The following is a 21,131-nucleotide window of genomic DNA, read 5'->3' as shown; positions in this document are numbered from 1 at the left end:
TGCTAGACACTAGAAATACAAAGACAAAAATGAGTTTGTCTTCAAGGAGTTTATAGTTCAGTTGAGGAAGAAAACATGTACTAATATATGTATACATAAGACAGACAAGATAATTTTAGGGATAAGGAAGTAGCAGCTGCAGGACTAAGAAAGACTTAATGTAAAGGTTATTGTTGATCTGAACCTCGAAGGAAACTAAAGGTTCTAAGACGTAGAGGTGAGGATGGAGTGCATTCCAAGCACAAGGGATAGCCATTGCAAAAGCATAGGAGATAGGAATGTCATATATTAGGAACAGAAAGGTCAATTTGACTGGATTATAGTATGTAAGAAGGTAATACATAACAAGGTTGGAAAAGTAGGTTAGGGCCAGGCTGTCAAGGGCTTTCAGTGCCAAACAGGAATTCTTAGAGCTAATAGAAAGTCACTGAGTTATAACCCGGAGCCCATGAATTTATTTTTAAAAATATTTTGATAACTATTTCAGTATAACTGGTTTAGTAATCTTATGTATTTTATTTTATGAATTTAAAAACATTATTCTGAGACAAAATAAGTGTTTACTGAGTTTACTGAGGAGAAGAGTGATATGGTCAGACCTGCATTTTTGGAAAATCACTTTGGTAGCTGTGTGGAGAATGATGCTCGGAGACTTGAGGCAAGGAAACCAATTAGGTGGCTATTACAATAGTCTAGGTGAGAAGTAATGAGGGCTTGAACCAGGGTGGTGGCTGTGTAGGTGGAGAGAAGGGGACAGATTAATAGAAGTAAAAATAAAAACAAGATGTGTCAACAGACTGGATATGTGGCGTGAGAATAAAGCATGGGGGAAATGACACAGAAGTTGTAAACCTGGGTGACTAAAAGGATAATGGTTCCCTCTACAGAAATGGGGAAGCTCAGAAGAGGAGTGACTTTGGAAGGAGTTTTGGATACCTGTATTCCTGTGCCCATCCAGTTTGGCATGTACCAAAGGTGATATAGGACTAAAGCTTGAGAGAGATACTAGAGCTGGATATAAAGCTCAAGGATGGGGGGGGGGGCGGGGAAGATGAGCCTTGTTGGCATAGGGAACTGATGTCAACTAGAGAGAGCATAGAGTGAGAAGAGAAGAAAGCCACCTTCTCTCTAAACCTCAGTAAGACTACTAAACACAGAAGTGGTACTTAAGATGGAATCTGGAAAAGCAGCCACATCTGATCACATAGAGAATAAGTCAGCATCATCCACAGTGAGAGAAAGAACTGATGGGAATCTGAAAGCAGATCGAGCCATACTGTTTTCACTTCCTTTGGTTTTTCCATGTTTTTTTTTCCTTTTCTGTTTCTTCTTTCACAGCATGACTAATGTAGAAATATGTGGAAATATGTTTAACATGATTACACATGTGTAACCTCTATCAGATTGCCATCTTGGGGAGGGGGTTAGGGAAGGAGAAAAATTTAGAACTCAAAATCTTATAAAAAAAATGAATGTTGAAAACTATCTTTACATGTAATTGAAAAAAATACTATTAAAAATAAGTATTGGAGGTAACAATTTTAAAGGCACTCATGGATTCTTCAAGTTTCTGCTCTATGTATGCATATATATGTGAACTATGTTTCTAATTTAACATGGTAACTCCAATACTATCCTACTTGTCTGATGCTTCTGAATTTCCTTCTGCTTTCTTCTAATGATCTAAAATAATCCATTGATGCTCTTTTCTTTTTTTTTTTCCTCCCCTTTTCTTGGTATCACTCAACAGCAGCTAGGTGGTGCAGTGGATAGAGCACCAGGCCTGGAGTCAGAAAGATCTTAGTTCAAAACCAGCCTCAGATACTCATTAGCTATGTGCCTCTGGGCAAGTCACTTAACCCCTGTTTGCCTCAGTTCCTCATCTGTAAAATGGGGACACACCAGAGAAAGAAATGGTCAATCACCCCTGTATGTTTGCCCAGAAAACCTCATGGACAAAGTTCATGGGGTCACATAGATTCGGACACAACTGAACAACAAAATCACTACTCCCCATTACCACTTAACTCCATCCACCCTGCTCCCAGACCCTCCCTTGTAACAAGAATAGTCATATTAAATAAACCCCCATATTGGCAATGGATGAAAATGTATATATCTCATTTTTTTGCCTCTTGTCCATCATCTCTCCCACCAAGCATAACTTACCGTTCTAGACTGATAATTGCATTTATCCCACTTCTTAAGTCTTTCAGAATTTTTTTTTTTACAATGTCGTAGTCATTATGGTGCAGTAGTATTTCATGACATTCATATAATCTGCTCAGCCACTCCACAATTGATGAGTACTGTTTCTAGTTTCTTGCTACAATAAAAAAGTGCTGCTAAAAATATTTTTGTATACACGGTTCCTTCCCTCTTTGATCTATTTGGGTTGTAAGTCTAATACTGGTATCACTGGGTCAAAAAATCTGCATAATTTGTTGACTTTCCAAAATGGTTGAACCTCTTCAAGGTTCCATCAACAGCACACCATTAACATGTTTCTTTCCATAGCAACTCCAACAATTGTCATCTTTGTCAATCTGATGGCTAAGTGGAACCGCAGATTTGTTTTTAATTTGCATTTGTCTTATTAGCAGCAATCTGGAACTTTTCATATGAAAAGTTAAAAAGCTTGATCTCCCTTTTTTGAGAACTGTATAATCATATCCTTTGACCACTTACCCCCTGGCAGCTCTCATTCTTAGGTATTTATATCAATTCCCTAGTTATCTTAGAAATCAGAACTCTTTATTAGAGAAGCTTGTTGCAGATTTTTCCTGTTTCCCTCCTAACTGAGTTGACTTTGTTTCAACTCTTTTTAATAATAAAAACTGTCTATTTTTATCTCCTGTGACCCTTTCTTTCCCTATCCAGTTGTGAAAGACATTTCTTTCTATGCTTTGATGATCTTTTATATCTAGATTATGTATCCATTTGGAGTTTACTTTGGCATGTGATGTCAGATGTTAGTCTACATCTAATTTCTGCCAGACTTTTTCATTTTCCCACCAGTTTTTAGTGAACAGTCATTACCCTGGAAGTTGGTCTTTGGTTTTATTGAACACTGTTTTGTCATATTCAATTACTTCTGGGTCTTGTATGCCTAGTCGGTTCCGGAGATTCCAAAAGAAAATAGTGCTTTTTCCATAAAAAGGCAACTAAGAGATTGGCAACTACTAACACATATGCTTATTTTCTCATCTCTATGTAAATCTTCATGAAAAGTCTATGTACATTTTTAGAATATCCTAGGTTGGTTTTACCTGTTAAAATTAGATAAGACTACATAGCTTTGTTCAATGACCCACGGAGTGTTAATGTCAATTGAGGCATAAAATAGAAACATGCTCACCTAAGCTGTTTGACAGTGTCATGGAAGAGGTGGACTCTGCAGAGTCCAGAAAGAACTCTTTTTTGACAGCAGGTGAGTTCTAAATGGATCTTATTCACAAATATACTCATTATAGTTGGCCCCAGCAAAGGTTCCTCAATAAAATCCAGTGATGGGAGACTGGTCTAACCATCTACACTGAAAAAATTAACTTTTTTAAAAAAATGGCTATTACCCAGGAAGACATACATCTGGACCAGCAGCTGCCTGCTGAACTAATTTATCAGTAAATATGACATCGGGGGGCCCCTGCTCTTGTTCTCAATGTTCCTTCCCTCCTCAAAACATCTTGCATACAGTTATCTACATAAACATTGTATCCTCCTGGTAGTATTTACACTCCTCAGTGTGCAGGGACAGTTTTTGTTGTTGCTTTATGTGCCTTTCATGGAATAGGTATTGCTAAGTATGCTTGTTGAATGAATGGAAGTAGATAAACAAGTGGACCCAGAATTCAAGAGAGCAAACTGGATTTTGTCTGGGGAAAACGTGCTGTGTTTTTAATGATTGTGATCTGCTCACCACTCCTCGGCCCCATCACCACCTCCCCAGCCCAGTTTCTGAACAGATCTCATCTCATGGGGACGCCATGTGGCTATGCACCATGGAGTTCAGCAATCCCCTTCATTTAGAGAATGCTGAAAAAGGAGGCTGAGACTGGCAGAGTGTGGACACCAAGGGGAGGTGATAAAGAAACAAAAGTAACCACTGGAGATGAAATAAGCTTTGAATGTCCAGTGGCCCCCCACCCCTATCCTCAGCACAGAGAAGATGCATGGTGGGACCTCTGTTGCCCCCTCAGCCCCATGAAGGCCCCTCAGGCCTGTGCCTGCAGCAAACCGTGGCCTGGTCTGATTCTAAGCAAGATGAACAAATCACTGTGCACACTGCCTGTGTCCAAATGTCATTTAATCTTTCAGCATGAAAGATCTTCACAGTATCAAAAGTAAAGAATAAAAAAAAAACCAAACACAGAGAGAAGCGCTGGGCAGGCAATTCCACCAGCTCCTTCGCCCCACAGTGCCCTGGGGGAGCAGCCCGTCCCAGTCCGGGCTCCAAGTACGGAGGCTGGCTAGCACCAGAAATCGGCTTTTCGAAGATCCAGAGTTTGTTTCCATCACAGCTCAGTGTCAATCCAGGTTTTGGTTCATCCGGGAAGAGGGGTTCTTAGGTGGTCAAGTGGCAAGTGGACAGGTATGAATGACAGAGCCACCGTGAGGGCAGGAGAGGGGAGGGAGAGTATTTTCTCTCCAGACATTCAGCCAATACCCAAGAGCTACGACCATCCTGGAGAAGAATAGTTCAGTGTGGACCAGGCAGGGGCTGGGGAAAAAAGAGGGTGATAACACAACCAGCTTCTCTTCCTGTTCCATAGTTCAGGCTTTTAACATACATCAGGAATGGTTCCAATCCCCTCACTACCCCCACCTCCACCCCGTGATCACCATGGCAACAGGAGCAGGCCTGCCTGCCATTTCCGCTCCTTGGGTTACAAAAAGAAATCAAAAACATTCATCAGGATATCTGGATTGCCTTCAATCCCCATCCCCACTTCCCCAATCACAGGAGGGAGAACACATGCCTGGGAGGAAATGGACAGGACAGATTATAGTGGGTTCATTCAAAAGGTATTCTAGGCCTCAAGGAAAGTGGGTGCGTATAAAGGGTCCTTTTTGCTACAAGAGCTAGTCCTCCTTAGGGCAAGAGGGCACTACCACCACTAAATTCTGCTCCCCCTGGTTGTGGCAGAACCAGCACATCATGCTGAATGCCAGGCTTCTGTCTTCTCTGATGGAAGAAGGAACCCAGCAATTCTCCCTCTGAGGTGGCCGGCCCCAGCAGCTACATGACCTCTGGCTATGGAGCTCCAAGGCCCTGAAATTTTGCTGCTCCACACAGGTGTTTCGATCTCTATTACATTGACCCCTGTTTCTCCAGCTTCCCATTCCCAGACATTTCCAGATAAGTATAAGCACCTGGTATTAACAACCTTGGCTGCTCAGCTCTCCATACCTAAGTGAGAGGAGGAAGGGGAAAAGGAAAGGGAACTTGCCTTCCAGTTTCAGGCCACTCAGCCAACTAGCCCAGAAAAGGCTGGTTGGGAATGTTGGCTCCACAGATCCAAGGGAAAAGGACCAAGATTGGGGAAGGAACACAAGAGAAGATTGGGGCACATGGTACTAGCTCCCATAAGCCTATGGGTAAGAGTTACAAGAAAACCAGGAGAAAAGCCAGAGCAGTAATTCTGAGCCTGTGTTCTTTATGCTCCTGTCTATTCCTTAATCTTGCCTACCTGATTCCCTCCTAGAAGGGAACTTGGGGAACAGGGGAAAGAAGGGAAGGAGAAATTTGTAAAAGTGAAGAATTTCATAAAGGACTGAGTCTCATCAGCGAGTACATGTCTATCCTGAGGAAGGGCTCTCCCTGTAGACTACAGGTATTTGTTCTGTCTGCGGAAACTCGATCCCCTTTAACCTTCCACATCCTGGATTGGCTCAAGTGTGTAGGGAACAATTCTGATTGCCCAGAGGGACGCTCAGGAGTCTGTGGACAGACTAAGTCCTCTAAATGGAAAAGTGGCCAGACTCACTCAAAGGATACTCAAGATTCTTGCTGCACTCTGTAAAGGCTCCTCACCCCACCACTGATGGTGAAATTAGGAATACAGCTCTAGGAACTTCCAGTGCTCATCCCAGGGTAGAAAAGAGAGAATCTGGAACAAGGTTGAGGGGCCGGGGTTGGTCAGCTGATTAGGGATTCAGCTCTTAGGGAACGTGCTGCCACTAAACTCTCAAAAGATTTTATCACTTCTGTGTTCAGCAAGTCAAGCCAGAGGCCCTGAGTAACTGGCTCAGGGGACACTGATAGAAGTAGTGAATTTGGAGTCCAGTTAGAACCTGGGAAGTTCCAATCCTGGCTACCAACTTTATCTTGACCAAGCTACTGTAAAAAGGGAATAGGGGTGCAGGGGGTGGTCTAGACAACCTCTAAAGGCCCTTTCAGCTGTAGATCCTACGATTGTGTTTAAGGGATAGAAAGTGTCTGTTTTCAGAGGAAGGCAGGAGGTTCAGAGAGCACTCCTAGAGGCAGGTGGGAGGGAAAGGGAGGAGCAGTGAGGAAGATTCCTGGAACCATTTATTCTAGAATGAAAATGACTCTGTCTGTAGCTAGTTACTTGGGAAAGTTCCCAACCTCACTGGAAGGGAGGAGAGGAGGGCTGGCGGTAAGGGACAGGAGAGAGCAGGTTCTCTCTCTATTCCTGAGGACAGAATGCAGCTGCCAGTGTGCCAGGGACCTGGTCCAGCCCCCCACTGCTGAGTGCAGCTGTGCAGCCCTGATCCACATCCCCCCAACCCTCCACTCCCCACCGCAGTGGGTGCTACAGAGGTGGGAAGACAGGCCACATAGCAGCTGGGGCCCTGTGCCAAGTTTAACAACAAGACCATTGTCCCATGAGTTCCCCTTCAAGAAATGGAATCCCACTTTTCCCCCCTTTCCAGTCAGTTTCCCCAGGCCCTGAAGGACAGCTGCTACAGCCTTTAGTATAACACGCCAAGCTCTCAGGCAGACAGCTGAACGTGGAGGCCAGAGGCCAGCAGGCTGAGGGACATGCCTAGAAGGGGGATATGGGAGGGAGGGAGTGGTGTTCTCTCAGTCCACAACAATGTAGGGTGGGCGTGGTGCTTACTGAAGGCTCCCTATCTGGGGGCCAAGCTCCCCATTTCCAGACAGCTTTCAGCCATCCTGCTGACATCTTCCTGTCTCCTACAAAACGCTCCTCATATCCCAGAGACCTTCCTTTCTCTTCGATGCCCCTGTTCTGGCTTATAGCATAAGGCTTAGACTCAGGGCCTGAGTCCAAATTCTAGCTCTATGATTTACTAACTAGTTTATTAACCTTGGAGAAGTTCCTTCCCCGCTTCCCCTCTCTGGGCCTCCGCTTCTTCAGCTGTAAAATGAGGGGGCTGAACGAGATGATGTAGAAGGTCCCCTCCTGCTCAATATCTTCTGACTCTACCCCACCCAGATGCTCCTGGAATGGAGGTGGGGGGAAGGAGGCTGGCTCTGTTTAAGGGTGTCCTATTACTTTGCATCTGGTATCCTCTGTGTGTGGGAAAGTACAAGGAAGGTCCTTCTCCTGGAATCCAAGCTGGATATGAAGTGAAGGCTAAACACTGGGGCTCCATGCTCCCTACAATGTCCCTGTTGGCAGAAGAAACGCAGGGGAGCCAGGCCTTCGCCTCTGGGGAAGGGATGAAATGATGCCCAGTGACTAGTGTTCCCATACATCTCAGGAATCCATAGAGAAGGGAAGCTGGAGTAAAGGAGAACAAAGGGACCAGGCAGGAGGGAAGGCATGGAAAAACCAGTAAGAAACAACAAAAATTATATCCTTTTTTTAAATAAAATAAAAAAATTAAAAAGTTTTTTTTATTGGGTCCAGGATGGCCCTTCTACATACCCAGCGGGAGGGTCAATGTGAGTATGATACAGAGAAAGGACATGACCAAGGCCCCCAACTTGGGGCCTGTCAGTATTCTCCCCTATTTTATCAAAAAATGAGACATGAAAGAAGACAAAAAGGACCTGGACCATCAGAGTATTACCTCTGGGGACTTGGTAGCTGGGGAGAGGGAAGGCCCCAGGCATCCCACTAAAGGGTCCTTTAGAAGCCAAGTCACCCTGGGATGGGGGAATGGAGCACGGGACATGATCTCCTTTCCTCCTAACTCCTTGCCCACCTGACCACTAAAGACAGACCCAGAGTAAGCAGGGCTCAGAGTCAAAGAAGAAAGGAAGTGCCTTCAGGCTCACAGAATGATGTGCAAAGGGGAAATGATACCACAGTGGGGAGGAGGAAAGGGAAAGGAGGCAGGAGTGCTACACTGGATGCCAAACCTTCCAGTCCACAGAGCGTGCACGTGAGGCCTCCCATAGCCAGGCCAGGCCTGGACAGAGGACACAGTGAGGCAGTGTCTGGGAAGAGGAGTGGGTAAATGGGGAGGAGAAGCCCCCCCTCTCCTCCCCCTTGCCCCATGTGGCACACCCTGAGGCACACAATACCCTTCCCCCACCACACCTCACTGAGCTGCGCTGGAAGTGATCTTCTTGAGGGTGAAGTTGGTCCAGTTCACAGCCACTTTTTGACGAGTCTGCTTTGCAGAATCCAGGCAGAACCTGGCAGGAAAGACAAAAACCAGAGGCTCCCTTCTGTTCCTCCCATCACGCCATGCTGTGGTTTCTCCACAACTAAGATGAAAACCAAACTGATCAGAATAGTCTGATACACTTGCCCTCCACCCCAAACCATCAGCACCACTTTCCCCACATTCTTTTCATACATCAGGTAATGGGATGTACTGGAAAGAGCACCAGATATGGAGTCAGTTTTCACTTGTTCAGTCATGTCCAACTCTAGGATCCCATTTAGGGTTTTCTTGGCAAAGATACGGAGTGGTTTGTCATTTCCTTCTCTAGTTCATTTTACAGATGAGGAAACTGAGGCAAACAGGGTGAAGTGACTTGCCCAGGGTCACACAGCTGGTATCTGAGGCCAGATTTGAACTCAGGAATACAAGTCTTTCTGACTTCAGGCCTGGCGTTCTATCCACTGTGCCATCTAGCTGCCCATGAATCAAAAGACCTGGTAACAAATCCCAGGGCCACCACTCACTGCTGCGGGAAATGTTGGGCTAGATGATCTCTAAGGTATATTCCAACTCCAAATCCTACAATCTGGAAATGCCCTCCTATGTCAAAGAGGTGGAAACTGCAAAACTTGTGCACTCATCTGCTCCGGTTTCCAGGAGGGTGAGATCTGGGGGTAGTGCAGGAAGTGGGATAGGGGATTAATAAAAGGCCAGAAATAACCCCCCAAAATCTCAGGTTAAACAAGGCTCCCTAGTCAGGGGCCACCCAAGCTGGCCAAGGTGTTCCTTGTTAATGGACCAGAAAAGAGTAAGATCCCAGTCAATGGGAGCTACTTATAACTGGGATATGTGTGGTCACTCAGTGAGAAGTCACAGATGTCCAAGGACTTAAGGGAAAAATCAGGACAACTACTAATACTTGGATCCTCACAGATACCCCACCTAATCCCACTCTTTTCCCTGTCATGTACTCTGGAAACAAAATAGTAACTAAGCCAACTTTGGGAACACTAGAATCAATTCAACTAACATTAAGTGACTACAGAGGAGAGAATGGGGAAAGAGGAATAAAGTCCACTCCAATCATCCTGACTGCAGCACAAGATGGGATAGGAGGGCTCTCCCTATACTTCCAACTCACTATCACCCAAAGGACAACACAGGTGGCACACAAACTTCGGGACAGTATCAGCTAGAACAGAAAGGTTCTCATCAGGTTTCCCTAACAAGGACTTCTAAAATTTCAGTAGCTCTCCAGGGTCTAAACAGTGATGGAGGTAACTAGTTCACCAGAGTTTCTTGGTGGAGCCAAGGTCCTAGGCATTCACTTTACATAGAGAAGGCAGTGATAGGCCCTGAGATCCAGGATATCCCCATGGATTTTATCCCTTTCCCCACCTACCTCTTGAAGTATTCCACCTCCCGGTCCGTCTCATCCATCTCTACTCCATCAACATCCTTGGGCAGGAACACATCATCTAGCAACACATACCCAAAGCCACTCAGCACCACCATCTAGTTCCCGGTCCCAAAGTACAGCTTACCCAAGAAATGGCTATTTCTTCTAGCCTAGGACTCCCCAACCACTCCCCGACAAGGACTTACAACCTATCATGCCTGCCTCACGGACAAATACAAAGTTCAAGACAGAGGTTTTTCTTGTGATAGAGCCAGTTCAGGGTCAACACGTGGCCTTTTAGGCATGGAAGGAGGGAGAGGCACTGCTGGAACAGGGCGGGATGGTGTTTAGCTTCATATTCTGACAAGTCCCCCAACTCATCCAAACTGAAATTCAAAGCCAGAATACACCTTTCCTAAGGTGATACGTGGGGGAAAAGGGCTAAAAAAAAATGTAGAATGTCACCTCGCTCTTTTTTTCACTCACCCAGAGAGGTGGTAGATTTTTCCATCTTGTTCCGGTTCTTCCTGTGCTTTCCCTTGGTCTGTGGTGAGGCTCCCAGGCCGGCTGGGCTCCCAAGTGGCCCATGGCCTGGGCCAGGAGGCTGCACGGATTCCTGCTCTGGCCTGTCCATTTTGGCCTCACTCTTCCGGCTTCTCCACAAGCTTCCTTTCTCAGCCTTGGCGCTCCAAGTCCAGTTCTGTCCTGACCGGCTCCCCCGGGGCCCTTCTGGGGTCTCCGGGCCCTTGGCAGGTTGCCTGGCTCCTGAAGCCTGTCCCTTGGTTGGGGGACTCTCCAGCTTGGCCTGATGCCCAGGTACTACATATGTCTCGCTCTTCTTGGCCTGACTGTTCTGCCTCTTATTCTTCTTTTGCCTACCCCCTCCTCCAGGTGGCGGCTCAGGGAGCTCAGGCCCATTGATGGAGACTGCATCCTTCACATTCCGGCCCAGCCCTTCAGGGGCTGTGTCAGCAGCCTTTGGGGACTGAACCCAGATCATCCGGGAAAGGTTGGGCACAGCACTAAGTCTTTTAAGCAGCCCATTCTCAGTGGTGGGAGGTGGGGGAAGAGGCACTCTCTCATCCTGGGGTGGGCCCAGATCACTGGGGGAGTGTAGTGTGTGGTTCTGGGAGGAACCCAAAGTCAAAGGTGAGAGATCTAGGCCAATCTCCTGCAGGTCAGATGAGCCATTGAGGCGGGAAAGCAGGTCCCTCTGCTCTAGCATGGCTGCCTTCTTAGGAAAGTCATTCACATCCAGATTAAGGTCATAAACACTGAAGCTGGCTCGGATGGACTCCTTGATGGTATTCTTGATCTCCTGCAAGCGACTGGTCAAAAAGCTGTTGACCCGCTCCAGTTCAAGCTGGGGCCACTCCAAGAGCTTCTCCCCTGATGGTTCTGCACCCCGACCAGCCATGGAGCTGCGATCAGCACGCTTAGAGCCCTCAGCTTCCAGCTGGGCTTTCTCCTTCTCCTGAAAATACAAAATGCAGAGTTAGCTGGGAGAGCCACTCTAGTGGTAATGAAATGGGACTTGAGGTCAGGATACCTGGGAGTCAATTCTCTTTCATTCATTCAAAATGCATTAATTGCTATGTACTGTAGTCACTGGGGGGACACAGACCAAAACAAAGGCAGTTTCTCTGCCCTCTAAAAGCTTACATTCTACTGAAGGGATACAACATATACACCTAAAAATAAATAATACATAAAAGTATACACAAAGTAATATCTGGGAGGGAGTGGGTGCTAGCAACTAAAGGAGATTAGGATAGGCTTGGCATTTGAGCTAGGCTTTGAAGGAAGCCAAGGATTCTACAAGGCAGAAGTGAAGAGAGAATGCTTTCTAGGCCTGTGAAAAGGCCAGGACAAATGTGACACATGATGAGTACTGTAGCATCATGGATAAGGAAAGCAGCCAGGAGTTCACTCTGGCTGCAATATAATGCAGAGAATAATGCACAATGAACCAGGAAAGGCAGGTAGGAGCCAGGTAGGAGAGTTTAGCTTTATAACAGTTTATTAGGAATTGATTCAATACTATTTTGTTCATATCTTCTAATGACTTGTTTTGATAATGATATGCATCGCTACCTTTGAGAACACAGAGATGAGTACAGAACATAGAGTAATCCTTGAAAACAATGAAGATCCATGTATAATTTCTATCAAACTTTTATAGCCCTTTGGGCATAGTTCTAAATTGCTCTCCAAAATGGCTGGATCAGCTCACAACTCCACCGGCAATGTAACAATGTTCCAATTTTCACACATCCTCTCCAACATTTATCATTTTCCTGTTTTATTTTAGCCAATCTGACAGGAGAGATGTGGTATCTAAGAGTTGTTTTGATTTGCATTTCTCTAATCAGTAGTGATTTGGAGCATTTTTTCATATGCCTATAGATATCTTTAATTTCTTCCTCTGAAAACTGCCTGTTCATATCCTTTGACCCAGCAATACCACTTCTAGGGTTGTATCCCAAAGAAATCACACAAGCGGGAAAAGGACCCATATGTGCAAAAATATTTATAGCGGTTCTTTTTGTGGTAGCTAAGAATTGGAAATCAAAGGGATGCCCATCAACTGGGGAATGGTTGAACAAGCTGTGGTATATGAAGGTAATGGAATACTATTATGCCATAAGAAATGGGGATGATATGGACTTCATAACAACCTGGAAAAACCTACACGACATAATGCTGAGCGAGCGGAGCAGAGCCAGGAGAACATTATACACAACCACAGATATATGGATTCTGTGAGGACCAACCCTGACAGACTTCGCTCCTCTCAGCAACACAAGGTACAAAGACAACTCCAAAGGACTCACGATGGAGAATGCTATGTACATCCAGAGAAAGAACTATGAAGTATAAATGCAGATTGAGGCACACTTCATGCTAGCCTTCCCCCCCTCCTTTTTTTTTTTCCATGCCGTCTTGGGGAGGAAGGGGGGAGGGAGGGAAGAAAACCTGGAACTCAAAATTATGTAGAACCGAATGTTGTAAACTAAAAATAAAAATTTATAATAAAAAAAAAAGGGGGAAAAAATTTCTATCAAACTGCTTGCCTTCTCAAGGAGGGGGGAGGGGATGGAGGAAGAGAACTTGTAACTCAAAATTTAAAAAAACAAAGAATGTTAAAAATTATTATATAATTGGAAAAAAACAAAATACAAAAATTTTCACTTGGCAAAAATAAATAAATTGAGGAGATAAGGCATGGCACATCACCTACTATATTAGAAACCATATTGGGTTGTTATTTTAAAATTTTCTTTTGTAAGGAATTTGCTTTTTAGGGCCTTAAACCATTGACCTTAATGTATAACTAGCCAGTTCAGCCTGGCACAAAGAGCTGTTAAACTGGCTTTCATAGGTTATCATCAATTAATACTTTTTTTCCCATCTGAATTCCCTTACACCTCTTAGGCGACCTTGTAATAAAAACTTTTTTTTCCTCATTAAAAAATAACCACAAAAGAATGCAGATCACAAGATCTGAGAATATTTGTAATCAAAATGTGAGAAAGGGTAATTATACAGTGCTTAAAACTGCAGCATATATATGGAACTGTGACACTGGACTGTCACTGTGCTTGTGACCTTATAGGTAGCTGGCATGGCAGGATACTCCCTGTTACTCAAGCTCCTAGTATATAAGGAAGAACAAATAGTTTGGATGGAAAGAACTGAGACCCTGACAGAGGAGAATAAGGGGAGGGGAGCATATCCAGGTCTAAGTAACAGCAGAGGGTGAGTTTCCTTTTCCATACTAAGGGTATACCAACTGTCCAGGGCAAAGTGTTTACAACCCTAGAGCTCCATCTGATATGGGAAGGGTTTCCACTATTCAACAGAGTCTTGGGCCTATAGGCCTTGAGGAACTAGACAATCTGAAACTATGTAGGCATCAGGTCTTCCACAGAGCACATAAGCCACAAGAGTATGACAGATCCAACTACCTTCCCACTATCAACGTCATTCTAACCATTTCCTCTCAAAACAGAGCATAGGGGAGATCACCTCAGAAAAAATGAGAACAGTGACCTTGGAACCGTATGTGGTGATTTTCCTAAGAGTGCTAAGTTTTGCTAGTGTTCTGTTTGAAATGGGGGAGACATTTAAACAGAGGTTTGTCTGAAAAATATCTGGGGTTTTAGTGGACCTGAAAGTTCAGTGAGTCAGCAACATGATGTGGAAGCCAAAACAATCATGCAATCTTGGACTGCACTGAAAGAGACAGCATCCAGGACTAAGAAGGTGATTATCACCAGACCATATCTGGAGTACTGCATTCTGGGAACCACAGTTTAAGAAGGACGTAACTAAACTCAGGAGCTGTATTGTTAATGTAGTTTTGCTTAATGGTAATGTAAATCTGAAGATCTTCCCATACATTAATAGGCCCATGTGACCTGCTTAAGTCACATGAAGCCTGTAGTAGGAGGAGCTTGCTGAATGGGTGGAACAGAGCTGAGAGGGAGGAAACTGTTGAGAGCAGTTAGAGCTGGGGGAGAGAGAGGAAGCGGGCAAGCCCAAAGCTAGCAGTGTGTGTTTGTGGGAGGGCCTGGGGGGCGGGGGGGAGGCTTTGGGATGGCGGTGCCCCCTGCATTATTATTGCGTATGGATTTCTTTGTTGCTGTGACAGATTTGGCTTTCTGGTGTTGGGATTTGGTTTTCTGGTATCTGAATAAATGTTTGGTTCTGCCTTCTGTATGGAGAGTATTATATTTTGCAATTCAGAACTACACTAGCATATTCATAGCCACCAGTCAGTGCTGTGAATGTCGCATTGGCAGTACAGAAGCATCCAGAAGAAGGCAACAAAATTAGTAAAGGGCTACAAATTCCTAATGATAGGTTGAAGAAACGGGATATTTAAGCCCGTGGAAGGAAAGACTTGAGGGAGACATAATAGCTGGCTTCAATTATTTGGAGGTCTGTCATATGGAAAAAAGATTAGACTTGTTTTGCTTGTATATACATGACCCCATTTTCACATGTGTTTTTATATCCCTCGTGCAGCCTTAACAAAACATGGCCATTCCTCTATTAGCCTTCTACTAAATTTCAGTATCACCCGTAACTTGGTTTAGGCCTTGCTAGAACTGCTTACATCATGGCTGAGATGTGAACCATGACAGAAACTTGAGTATCTGGTTCATAAAACCTCTCCGGCTGTAGTGTGTCAGTCCCTAATTAGCTGTGGGACAAAAGGCAAAGAGGTCTGGTCTTAGTCTGAATCCCAGCTCTACCATTTCCTAGCTATATCACCTTGGGCAAGTTCACTTCCCTTCCCCAAGCCTGTTTTCTCATCTATGAAGGCAGGAAAATAAAATCTGTACTACCTACTTCAGAGATCTGAAGTAAGGAAAGGGATGAAATTAGACTGCTATTAGACTGTGAGCTCCTTGAGAGTACGGATTTGGTTTTTTTTGTTTTGTTTTTGGTGGGTTTTTTTTGGGGGTGTGCTTCTCTTTGTACCCTTGACACTTAGCACAATACCTGGTACAGAGGAAGTACTGAAATGCTTCTTCCTGACTGACTTGACTGAAATAGGAGGTTCTTTTGACTATAAAAAGGGGATAATACCTGTCTTACTAATCTCACAGAGCTATTGTGAAGTTAAAATGAGATGCAGGATGTAAAACTGCTTTGGGCACAGAAAGGGTGTGTGTGTGTGTGTGTGTGCAGATATAGATACAGATATAGATATAGACATAGATGTCTCAGATTGCAGGGAGGAATACCAAGGAACCTTAGACAAATGGCTTAATCTCATTAGGCCTTGGCTTTTTAATTTCTAAAATGGAAATAATATCTACTGCCCTTTCCTCCCTCACGGAGGCCTGGTGAATTTTCAGGTAATGCAGGCACTGAAACAGAGGACAGGTGCTATAGAGGATTTCTGCTATGAAGATGTTGGACTAGAGAAGTCATAGAATTTAGTGACGGAAAGAAGTCATATGGTCCTACCTTCCAACTTTACACATGAGGAAACTGAAGCCCATAAAGGTTAAATGACTTGCTTAAAGTCACACAACTAGAAAGCAATAGAGTCAGGATTCAAATTCAGGATCTGAGACGACAGTACAGTGGAAAGCACTCTAGCTCTGGAGTCTGTGGGCCAGGATTCAAATCCTACCTCCTACACTTACTACTTATGTGACCTTAGAAAAGTCACAACTTTCCTGGGCCTCCATTTCTTTCAAGGACTAGCAGTAGAGGGCTTCTGATGAACCTTCAGATCTAGCTCTATGACTCCAAATCCAGTGTTCCTCCCACTACAATAAAGCTGGCTTTTTACCAAAGATTTTCAGTAGGTACAATTTGTGACTGAAGTGATAAGCATGGAGCTGACTCTGACCCTGCCACACCAGATAGAACAGCCAACCTCCAGTCACTTAGGATACTAAGACTTTAAGTGAGTTCATTTATGTGAAAGCATTTTAAAAACAGCCACACTAAATACATGAGGGGAGGGCTGTGCAAAGTCACCAGCCTCTCTCTCCTCCAGAACCATCTGGGTCCAGTGGCAAGATACAGATTGGGACGGCTGGAGATGACCCTGGATGCAGTGGGAGGCTTCGGCTTTTTTAAGTTAAGGTCTTGGACAGGTCTCAGTCTGACTGGGGCAATGCCCAATCGGTGATTATGGCTAGGTAAGAAAGGACGGAGAGAATGGTCTCTTTTACCTAGTCAAAAAAAAATGCCACAAAAAAAAATCTGGGAGGGGAAAAACTTTAGGGTTTCTGGTAAAAACAGAAACAATCACTATTTCCATTCAGGAGGAGCCACTCAGGGCACAAATAATGACCAAGTGAGGCTCGGCCTGGGACCTACAGTTGGCCAATCAATGAAGACAAGAGTGATCTGGGATTTTTTCTTAAGGGCACACTAAATAAAAACAAATATGTAAGGGAACATTAAGATAGGACTTCTAATCTACTTCACAGACTTCTGAGAGCTAAAAGCTACATCCTAAGGAAGGAAGGAAGAGTAAAATTAAAGCTAAAAGGCTACACACCCCAAAGGTTCTGCTTCCTTCGCGTAAGGGGATAAAAGGGCATAGATTCTTTATCCTCATCCCTCCACAGAAAGCACAGACACAGACCGCCATCTTGTTGCCTTCATTATCACTTCAACAACAGCACCAAGATTAACAGCTTTGCAAAGGAAACCAGCCTAGCGTGATGAGGGAAATCTAACTCAAGGTTACCTGAGTTTTTTCAATGATCCAAAATCCATGTGTGCAGAATGCACGAAATTAATCCAATAATCATTTACGTGTAGCTTCAGTAACAATTAGTAATGGAGCTAGGGATGCTAGTATGCCACCTTGTGGCATGCTACACAATGGCAGGAGTACAAAGAGGTCAGGTATACAGTCCAGTTTAGTACTGCTGTATTTTTTCCCCCGACCTAATGATTTTATCTGAGTAAGAAGCCCCCTGGGAGGGTACTCTGCCACCAAGCAGATCGGCATCTTTGTTGCAACTACTAAAGATGTGTGGGGCACTGAAATGATTTTCCTCAGGTCACAAAACCAGGAGGTGTCAGAGTTAGGCCTCCTATGCACCTGGTCTTCTGCATGCTAAGACTAGCTCTCTATCCACTGTGCCGGGCTGCCTTCAATTAAGGGCCCACCAGTGCCCACCGGAATCAGGTAAAGTCTCCAGCAGGCCATTCCTCAGAGTAAGGGAGTTAACTTGCCCCTAGAACCACTCATAAGCCCTTCCAGGCCACCTCCTAATATAGCTCCAGGGGCTTCAATTTACAAATCCTTTTAGCATCCATTAGCTCATCCAGTCCTAGGTAGTAAGCAAGATAGAGATTATTATCCCCACTCTATATGTGAGAAAATGGAGACTCACAGAAGTTCAGGGACTTTTGAAGGTCACAGGACCAGTAAGTGACAGAACTGACAAGAATCCAGGTTCAAATCTCTTTCCACTCTAGGCCAGGAAGCACAAGAGCATTTACATGAGCTCACGGACCTATGCAGAGCAAAATGTCAGTGCCACTGATCAGAAACGCTGACTATAATAAGGAGACATCAGAAACTACTCATACATACCTACCTCCTTTAATAGCTGAGAAACCAAAGCTTAGCGAAGTGAGCTTTAAGGCAGATTGGTCCTGGGTATCTTCCCAGAGAAGAAGTCAAATTCAAATGCCAGCCTTCTCCAGGAAGAATAGCCTGATGCCTCGAGCCTCAAAAGAATCCTCCCCTCCTCTGGCCTGTATTACATCTTAAATCCTGGTGTAGTTATTTATGCCCCTATCTTCAAGACCCTCCCACTATACTAGAACCTACTCATCTCTATATCTATACTAGCACCTAACACAGGATCTTGCACACAGCAAACACTAAATAAATGACTGCTGAATGAAGTGAATGAACATAACGGTGCTATCCTCTTCCAAGGGATTCAGTGTGGCATAGTGGAAATACTGGAAGTCAAGGGACATCAACTTTGGCTCAAGTTTCAGCTCAACCTTATTTTGTGACCTTGAGCAAGTCAAGCCTCTTAGGGCTCATCTATAAAAGGAGGAGTCTGACTAGAGAGCTTTGAGGTCACATCTAGCTTGAAATCTATGATCCCATGACCTGTAAAATGAACAAACTAGACTAGGTAATCCTTAAAGTTCCTTCCAGATTCATACAGTCTACAAATCTATGATTTAGGTTCTTTATGGATATTTGCTTCTGGCAGTCAGAACGTGAAGGAAAACTCAAAGAAGCCAGATCTAAGGCAAAACGGCATTGGGTATCTAATTGAGACCTCAATTTTCAAGGTTATGTGACAGGACAAACTCAATCTCTCAGAGAAGCCCTTTGTTACTCAGAGAGCAGACTGTGACTGTACTAAGCTTGTTCATCTTCAGTCTCTCCCTGTCCCTCCTCACTGGCTCCTTCATACCTAATACAAACAAGATCCAATCTCCCCACTCTTATCCCATCTCTCTCCCCTCTGGACAAACTTACTGAAAAAGCTATCTATACCCTAAATCCCTACTTCCTCACTCTCCTCAATCTTTTAAAATATGGCTACTGTCTCTACTAGACTGTTCCTCCCAAGATCACCAATGACTATAGGAACCCATTACAATGGTCTTATTTCTGTTCTCCATCCTCTGTCTTCTCTGCAGCTTCTGACTCCACCGACTGCCCCTTCCTACTGGATACTCTTTTGGCTTTAGTGACAACACATGCTCCTAGCTCACCTTCCTTTACAGGCTCCTCATACCCTTGAGAAAAAAGTGTGTCTCCCAAGGTTTTACATGTCCTTTCTACAACTTTTCCATCTGCAACCTCATTAATTCCCATTAATTACCCATCATTTGCCTACTGAAACATCTTCCAAATCTGTATCCAGATCTGACCCCTCTGAGCTCCTGACCAGCATCCTACTGCCCACCAGACATTTCCACCCGGATGTCCCAAAACTTCAGTAGGTCCAAAGCCTCAAGACCTGCTTTCTCACCTGACTTCACTTTTTTCTGTTAGTTGCATCACCATTTACTCCATTGCTTTTGTTCATAATCTGGAGTTATCTTTGATTCTTCCCTCCCTCACATCTCCAGTTTCCAAGCCCTGCAGATTCTTCCTTCATAACACCTCTTGCATCTGTCCCTTCTCTCTTCCCGTTGATCTCATTCAAGCCCTGACTCCTACTTGCCTGGAACTAATGAAATAGCTTCCTAACAGGCCTTCTCACCTCTACTTTTACCTCTCCAACCCATCCTTCATGCTACTATCTGAATAATCTTCCTTCTACATGGATTTAATTAACACATTCCCCTACTTAAAACCCTTCAGCGCTCACAGGGTATCTGATTACCCATATATTCCTCATATTTTCCTGCCTCCATGCTTTTGCTAAGGCTGCTGTTCCCTCTCCCTGGAATATCCTCTCCCTTTTTTCCTGTCCAATTCTTTATCCATCCTTCAAAAATCAACTCAAAGGTAACCCTCTACAGAAATCCTTCCCTTATTCTACCTTCCAATTGGTAATGACATTTTCCTGCTCAGATCATACAAAAGACTGTATGCAACTTCCTAATGCAATGATTATTTGTATGATAGTTGTCTCTACACCTGTCATATAGCTAAGTTATAACAAACTCCATGAGACAAGGGACTGTTCTATGTTTTATCTAAACTTTGTGTCTCCTTAGCACTAAGTTCAATGCACACAGCATTATGCCTAATGAGTGTTTAAGATGAATGAAGTAGGAAGAAAGCAAATCTGAAATACAAGACAGACCTAGAGAAGCACATATAATGCTCAGTGAAAAGTGGCATCTTACATGAAGGCGAGAAGGAGCAATTGAGGCTTATATGATGTGAAGAGAGAAGAATCGTACAAGGACAGCATCATACTGACAATCACATGAGGAACACGGAAGGAATGAGAAAAGTGCTGACCTTGGAATTAAGAGACCTGGGACTCTTCCACATATAAGCTGTGTTGTCTCAAGCAAATCAATTCACTATCTTAGTTATCTTGCCTGTAAAATGAAGATAATAAAACTTACTTCTCTGGGTGTTATATGAACTATTTTAAGAAAGTTATCATGTAAAAGTGGAAGGAGGCCATAGAAGATGACTGCAAGAAGTTATTTCAATATAGCACGAGGCTCTAATTCTCATTTTGGGGTAAAATGGTCTTACAGAGAGTTCAGTGGCCCCAGAGTGGCTGCCAAGTAAAGAGAAAAAGTAAGTGTAGAGCCTAGCACAAGGTGGTTGAAAGAGGGCTAGATTTGGAGCCAGAGGGTTTTGATTTAAATACTGGTTTTTCTCTTACTACCTGTGTAACCTCTGGCAATTCACATCACTGCTCTGAATTGGTTTCCTAATCTATAAAACGAAGCAATTGGAAAAGATGACTGCTAAGGTGCCCACCACTCCTGAATCTATATCCTCTCACCCAACCCTTTGCCCCTAAAGAGGGGCTGATTGGAGCCAAGCTACATCAAGCCCTTCTATCAACTCTAACACAGAAAAAAATTTAGTGTCAATAGTTGTTTGATGAGCAGACAGGATTGGCAAAGTGCTACATATATTCAAAGTCTAAGAGGACAAGAACTAAGAGCCAAAAAGATAGTAGTACAACTGCTGGACAAAGAAACCTTCTCCATGTGCAGTCTGAGAATCAGAAATATGGAAGGCAGC

The 21,131-nt window shown here is 44.1% G+C and overlaps 1 protein-coding gene across 8 annotated transcripts in view; it reads right to left on the bottom strand.

The window, feature by feature from the left end:
• Positions 1-4,298: 4,298 nt before the first annotated feature.
• The window catches only part of FAM193B (family with sequence similarity 193 member B), a 43,013-nt gene continuing 26,180 nt past the window's right edge, over positions 4,299-21,131 (bottom strand). For 7 of the 8 annotated variants that reach the window (XM_036751396.1, XM_036751401.1, XM_036751395.1 and 4 more), the window contains 4 exons: positions 10,433-11,420; positions 9,950-10,025; positions 8,478-8,575; positions 4,299-4,720 (listed from right to left, as the gene is read on the bottom strand). In XM_036751396.1, coding sequence (XP_036607291.1) covers positions 8,479-8,575; positions 9,950-10,025; positions 10,433-11,420 — 1,161 coding nt within the window. In that variant the 3' untranslated portion in view covers positions 4,299-4,720; position 8,478. Of the gene's footprint in view, positions 6,111-8,477; positions 8,576-9,949; positions 10,026-10,432; positions 11,421-21,131 lie in introns of all 8 variants that reach the window. The other variant, XM_036751399.1, reaches the window with a different exon arrangement.

The sequence above is a fragment of the Trichosurus vulpecula genome, chromosome 3, assembly GCF_011100635.1.
Source record: "Trichosurus vulpecula isolate mTriVul1 chromosome 3, mTriVul1.pri, whole genome shotgun sequence".
In the NCBI taxonomy this organism is placed as follows: domain Eukaryota; kingdom Metazoa; phylum Chordata; class Mammalia; order Diprotodontia; family Phalangeridae; genus Trichosurus; species Trichosurus vulpecula.
Note: the sequence above shows the minus strand (reverse complement) of the source record. Positions and strands in the feature narration are given on the sequence as shown.